Here is a 6,828-nt window from a genome sequence, read left to right as displayed (position 1 = left end):
AAAAACAAACGGGCTAGCCGCAAACGTCCGTGCCGTATAGCGTGAATAACCCTGTACAACTTCTTCTTATCGGCCGCCTTTCGCCCGTGTATCGAGAACTACCATAACGTTTTGAGTGGCGTTTCTTAGGGTGGCCCATTCACTTGCTCCGTTTTCGATCCGAATGGCGTCAAAGTCTCCGGCCTGGAAGGAGCGCTTCCCCTAATTCCCCACAGCATCGAGCTGGATTGTCGAAACGTCGGAGTGCCTGGGGAGGTGTTTGCCGACATTGTGCACGATAAAAGATCCATCCATTGCCATGTGGAGAAGGTGGATAAACTAGGCTTCCACTACCGGGTGCATTTTACGCCAAAAGAGGCAGGCAAGCACAGGGTAAGGCTTCAACTGGTCGAGACATCCGAAGGCTCTAACCGGCCCATAATCAGGTCTATGTCTACTTCAACGGCTACGACGTGAAAGGCTCTCCATTTATGATGCGGGTGGGCACCCAACGAAGGAGCAAACCTTCCACTTCCAGCCCGAACAACACGTACAGACAAAGCCCGACCAACCGCTATGCCAGCCCGAGTCCCACTTCCAAAAACACCATCTACAACAGCTACAGGCAAAACGCCAGTCCTCTGCTGGAGGAGACGCACAGGTACGCGCAGGACTACCACATCAGATCAGTGGCGGAGAAGAGCAGGATCACCTCGAATTCTCCCAGTTACGAGCGAAATGCAAGTCCCAGCTATGTGCAGAGAACGTCCAGTCCAAGAAATGAGAGTCCCAACTACGGCACTAGTCAGCCTTACGGCCGGGAGAGTCCGGACTACATTACCAGCAAAAGGTCGGTTCTGGATCTGGTTGGGCATCTGTTCCAGAATAAAACAAATACATTTTTAAGGTTGAACGAGAAGCGCTACGATACATCGAGCCCCAGTTTTGCAAAAAAGGCCGATTCCAGCTACACCAGCAAAATCAGCTCAATGAAACTATCGGACAGCAGAAGTCCCCACTATGGGGAACGAGCCAGTCCTGATGTGGACTTCACCTCGAGTTCCAGATACGAAAAGCGATCCAGCGACAGCAGAGCGTACAACAGCTACAGTGAAGGTAAATTGGGTGTTTGGGCGCTGAAACTGGACGTTACTTTGCTTTGTCCAGGAGTTGACACTAGTCCAATCGTGAAAGTGTCCGCAATGACCGACCAGTCAACCAGACGGGACTCTTGGGACGCCATCAATAAGACCAAGAATATATTCTCGGACAGGAGTCTGGAGTCTTTGGCTAACCTCACGCAGTCTCAGCTGGATTCGGATGTTAGGCGGCAGAAAACTGAGGAGCACAACAGGTGGGCTGCAGTGTTAAGAAAACAGGGGTGCTAGAAAAATCTAACTGGTTTGCAGGTTTTTAATGAATGAACATCAGTACACATCGCAGTCCGACTACAAGCAAAACTACTCCGAAAAATACACGAACAACGTCGACACCTACAACGGGCGCAGTTACGGGCGCAATTCTCCCATTTATAAAGTGACGACCAAAAGCAGTTCCGGAGGAGCTTCCTCTGTTAAAGTGCAACCGGTTCCAGATGGCGTGTTGGGACAACCTGTCGAGTTCGAAAGTAAGCTTGAGTTCTAGTTGAATGGCCCAAACTGTCTCGAAAGCAAACCCATCCACTGCCCATGTTAATTTCTTATATGTCGAGTATATTCCAATCCAAGGAATTTTAATCCCGCAAGGTCCAAAAAGAGTTTTCTGTTATTTTGTTTGAACTCATTTGACTCTTCTGCAATCTTCTGCTAGTTGATGGCAGTGGCGCCGGTTCTGGAGACCTGGAAATCCTGGTGGAAGGTGGCCGGGTAACGTCAAGCGTGAGAAGTTTGGGCGGTCAACGGTTTAAGGCTGCTTTCACCCCCCATCAAGCTCTGCCCCATCGGGTCGACATCCAGTTTAATGGGGACACAGTTCCAGGTAAGTAGGGATAAATCAGGTGGCTGGATTTTGATTGTTTGTACGAAAAGTACCCATCTTGCGCGATAGTTGAAAATATCCTTCGTTTTTCGTGCAGAAAACCTGCTTTGTTTACAACGTTTCGACTTGTTGTCAAGCAAACAATGTGAACATCTTCAAAAAGCATTCGGGTAGAGGCGAAGTGAGGGCGCATTTCTGGTCACAACTGCGTTTTGTTTTTCTGCATTGGCTGCGATTTTCGTATAATAGGGTGTTTTCACTTTTTTTTTTAATATTGATATATAGAAAGTTGTTATGGTAACCAATACACTTATATAATTTTTTTTTGCAAAAGAGGTCTCTATAATAATTTTAAAGCCAATTTAAATTCAAATCAGATATTTCCTGCCAAAAACGCAGCATCTGTATAGTCGGTTGCCTATCCCGATTATGACGTAGCAGGTCATATCAACAAAGTGTCTCGTGTTTGTTCTGTTGTTTTCGCAGCTTTGTTTCATTATTTAAGTTATTGTGATTATCATTATTTTATTGATTATTATTATTATCTTGCATAATGGAAAATAGTGACATGTATGGATCACAAAGTGTTGTTATGTGCCAGGATGCAAGAATACCTCAATAAGTGCTCCAAACAAACTCTTTCTAACCGTTCCCCATGATTATGCACGTAAAGTTTTATGGCTCAAAGCAGCTAGGCGTGATGTTCCTAAATCAAAATCAATGTTTTTTTGTTGCGAGGATCATTTTAATGAAAGTACGATCAAAAAGCTAATGATGAGGCATACAGAATATGCCTTCTATCGTACTCTGTGTTGTGGGCAAATTCTACCTTGTACAGTGCACTCACAAAGAACCCTCGTGTTTCAATTCCACATATCCGATATCACCATATTGTTCTCGTGATGCCCAAAATACAAATTTAAGAGTTCCTTTTACTTTTAAAGCAGCCATGTGTATAGGTTGGGTTAAGTTGAATAAGTGAAATTTTATATATTATTTACCTAATCTAAACCAATACAGACAGATTAGTATATTAAGGAGAGAGTAACTAATAATTAATTTACGGATTTTTACTTACGCTGCTGCTTTGACACCCTTAAATTCGGCTGAATTAAAGAGTTCGTCGTTTTTTAAAAATTGGGCAACCTTAAAAATATGTACACATGGTACATTATTCGTTGACGAACATTGTACATTGTATTTAAATTCACAAAATAATTAATGAAACAACCACACAACTAAACACTATGCACAGAACGTAAATAATCCGCCATTTATATGACCAGAGACGTCACAACCAATACGATTGCGTTTTAGAGATTCATGAATAATTTGAATTTTAGCTGAATTTGTTTATTAGATATTTAACAAAATAACAATAGATAGACAGTATAAACTTATTTAATGAACAACTTAATGTTCAGTTTGTAGGAATTTTTGATACAATGAAAACACCCTATTGGTGATCAAATGAAAGTTTTTTATCAGACACCATGGAAATGCTCGTCAAGACTGATCAAATGCTTTGTTTTTAATTCAAATGAATAAAAATGAAACGCACTTATTACACAGTTTTTCGCCTTGATGCCTGTTAATTGGTTGATGATTTTGCGCTAAAAAAAATAACGTCCGCCCGTTAAATTTAACCAGTGGCGTGCACCAGTCGCGATTTTACTTCGCACGGCATTTTTTATGGAAGCGAATTAAATCCATCGTTTGAGGTGCGGCTTCTTGCGGTGCCCACGTAGGCGAATGAGAGTCGGTGGTGTTCCTACGGTTTACCTGGTCAAGAAGCCATCGAATTTCAATTAAATGGAACCACGATCAAAGTGGTTACTGCGCCCAATTATTAGTACGTTGTTTTACTAAATAGTCCCCTTGTTGAAAAAATTTTACCTTTAGACAAGGACACTTCAAAACAGCTTCAAAGTTCCCCGATTCTTCAGCACCGAAAGTCCATTTAATCGTAACTCGATGCGATGACTCTTCGTCGAACCACGTTGAACGTAGGAATGCCCCGCTCTCCTTGCGTCCCAACCCGCAATCGCTCCCATCATGGTACTGCAATGGTACAATGGTACCACTCGCGTGGTAAATCGACTGACCGACCAGAAACAGCACCTCTTGGTTTACCGTATGTTCGCTTGTTGTCGTCGTCGTTCAGGCAGGGAAAATCGCGACAATTTCCCGTTTTCAGTGCAGAAAACTAGTGATTTTGTTCTACAGTACCATTAACAGCCAACTACCGATTAGTGCTTTAATTGTGTGCCAGGTAAAAGCCGTTGCTAGTGCGAAATCTGAAGAAGATTGTTTACCGTGTCATCTGGAGTTTGGTCTATAGCGGATTTCTCTTTCGAGATTCATTTGAGTGAAAATGGACGCATTGGAGTGCATTGGGGCCTGATATTGACAAGAGAGATGTGAGCTAATCGGGAGTATTGGAAACAGTTACTTTCACCAGATCGAGCCAGTTCATGGCGAGTTTTTCATAGCTAATAGAGAACCAGTTACGATTTCAAGGAGTTTAATTGAACATGCTGGTCCGTGAAGGTCTGCGAACTAATACCACAGCATTGGGGATTTGGGAACATTTTTAAATACTATCAAAAGAGATAGACTTTCGAGGCCATTCCTTGAAACTAATGGGTTTTTCGGGTTTTTAGACCGTCGTTCGGTAGCATTTCTTCCTGACGTTTCGCAAGCACGAGTGGCTTGCATCTTCAGAAGTGGTTTGCTTGAACGCTTATAGAACAGTGTAATGGATTTCCAAAAATCCTAAACAATATTTAAAAATGAAACTAGTGGGTTGTTCGGGTTTTTAGGCCGTCGTAAAATGGAATTTCTTCCTGACGTTTCGTGCGAAATGACAGGAGAAATTCCATTTTACGACGGCCTAAAAACCCGAACAACCCACTAGTTTCATTTTTAAATATTGTTTAGGATTTTTGGAAATTTGCTCTTGGGGTCAATGTTTTGAAATAGCAATAAAACCCAAAAAGTATAATTAAAATGCAATAAAAACAAATGAGTTTTCCCAAGAATAAGCAACGAGGTCTAAAGGTCCTATGAACTCCAACCATCGTTACGTAAAGTCGTCTGCGTATGAGGCAATAAAAGGAAATGCGTACCGCTACGCAAAGCCTTGATAGACCGCACGACATTACAAAAACCCACATATCTGGCACTGACTGGCCTTGTTTAGAAGAAAGTTGGAATTCGCATGTCGCCAGCCAAACTCCTCATGATAACGGTTCGCGACTCAGAGCCCCAACCAAAACAGTCACTTTTCTTGAAGGAAGTCCCTGGCACGTCAACATCATGGCCAACACTGGCTCAAACATATCGGTGATGGGCGAGTCCACTCGGCTCGTGCCAGCCAACGCGCCGGCCATTTTCGAGATCATCACCAACACGAACATCGCTCCAGATGACCTGCTAGTGCATGTCATCGCTCCCAGCAAGCGAACAGTACCAGCCCGCGTACTGCCTGGAAATCGCACAGGTAAGAGCCATCGCATACCAAACCATCTGCAGAGTGGAGCTCCAAATGTGCCCTTTTTTAGGTGTTCAAAGCGTCGAGTTTGTGCCAACGGAAGTGGGCACCCACATTGTAGAAGTCACGGTTAATGGGGATAAACTGCCATCAGGCCCCTTGATCGCCAAAGTGTACGACGCTGGGCTGATTCAAGTGGCCGATGTCAGTGGCGGAGTTGTGGGACAACCCGTCCAATTTAGAGGTAGGTTTATAAAATGTTTTAAAATGCTCTCATTTTCTGTCGCCGATGGGCCTCTAGAAATATCCAGCTTTTTCGCGGTGTTCCATTGTTTTTCTTCCGGCGACTTGGCGAGCATGAAATGTGCAGCCCACTTGTGGGTACATTATGGTCCATAAATTGAGAGTAATAAGAGAAAGTTGAAGCACGGCCCGAGGTGTGCATGAATCAAATACCAAACTCAGATGCCAGACTTACTTACTGTTGATCGTTATTTTCGGAATTCACGTCCTCTCGATTGCTGGTCTACTTTTGCCAAGCAAATAAAATGGATTTGGGTCAGATTCGCCTTGCATCTTCCTCATTTTCTGTTTAACTGAATCAATCTCCTGACTGCCTCATTGAGATGTGCCTACTTAAGTCAAGGCAGAATTGCTGATTATCTCGCAACGGTTTCTTAAACAACAATTAGCAAATCCATGGAGCATAATAATGGGTCCAAGTTCGCTCAATGCAAAAGTCGAGTTTCCATTGTTTCGAAATCGCTGAATCTTTCATTTGTGAAAAGAGTGCCGTGTCGGAAGGCAGAAACTGTTGAAGAGCGATTGGTAAGTCCGAAACGGATCGGTGTATGTGGTTTAGTTGCGTTGAATTCAACAGCGACTGTGTCGGACGCTTCAGCGAAGTCAACCGAAGCGCTCATGGTTTTTCTAGAGCTTTGGTTGGTTGTTCGATTTCGTATAGACATTCATCAGAAGATTTCGCTTGTTAAACAGACACTTTGCAATTAACTAGACGGCAAAATTGTTGAAACTGGAATCTAGCCAATTCAATTCTCTATCCAACGATGCCAAAACGAATTCTCTGGCTTGAATGGTTCTTGAGAAACTTCGAAAAAAACAGCGTCATGTTCAAGTGGATTTTGCAAATCAAAAAAAACCACGCAAATCTAAAACTTCTTGAATTCAAGCATTTTTTGAGAAAACTGCCAACATTTCCCGATCCATGGTTCACTTTCTAAAAAGGCCATTTATTTCTCTCTAGAATGATGTACAAATGAGCGTTCTTGCACCTTTTGCTTCCGAGAAACGAGTAAAAAAGGCACGGAAAACATGAAATTTTGGCATAATCTTTGCACCTAAGTGTCTGATATTCAACT

General features: G+C 43.0%; 1 protein-coding gene across 1 annotated transcript in view; it reads left to right on the top strand.

Moving 5' to 3' along the window:
* LOC109537263 (filamin-A) overlaps window positions 1–6,828 on the top strand; it is a 27,787-nt gene that overhangs the window by 9,297 nt on the left and 11,662 nt on the right. The window contains exons 10-17 of the mRNA XM_048664728.1: window positions 130–372; window positions 426–829; window positions 887–1,095; window positions 1,147–1,333; window positions 1,389–1,606; window positions 1,789–1,956; window positions 5,252–5,458; window positions 5,520–5,840. Coding sequence (XP_048520685.1) covers window positions 130–372; window positions 426–829; window positions 887–1,095; window positions 1,147–1,333; window positions 1,389–1,606; window positions 1,789–1,956; window positions 5,252–5,458; window positions 5,520–5,840 — 1,957 coding nt within the window. The remainder of the gene's footprint in view (window positions 1–129; window positions 373–425; window positions 830–886; window positions 1,096–1,146; window positions 1,334–1,388; window positions 1,607–1,788; window positions 1,957–5,251; window positions 5,459–5,519; window positions 5,841–6,828) is intronic.

The sequence above is a fragment of the Dendroctonus ponderosae genome, unplaced genomic scaffold (genome assembly GCF_020466585.1).
Source record: "Dendroctonus ponderosae isolate FM_Combo_2020 unplaced genomic scaffold, Dpon_F_20191213v2 Dpon_F_20191213_3, whole genome shotgun sequence".
Taxonomy (NCBI): Eukaryota; Metazoa; Arthropoda; class Insecta; order Coleoptera; family Curculionidae; genus Dendroctonus; species Dendroctonus ponderosae.
This window is presented reverse-complemented; position numbering and strand designations above follow the sequence as displayed.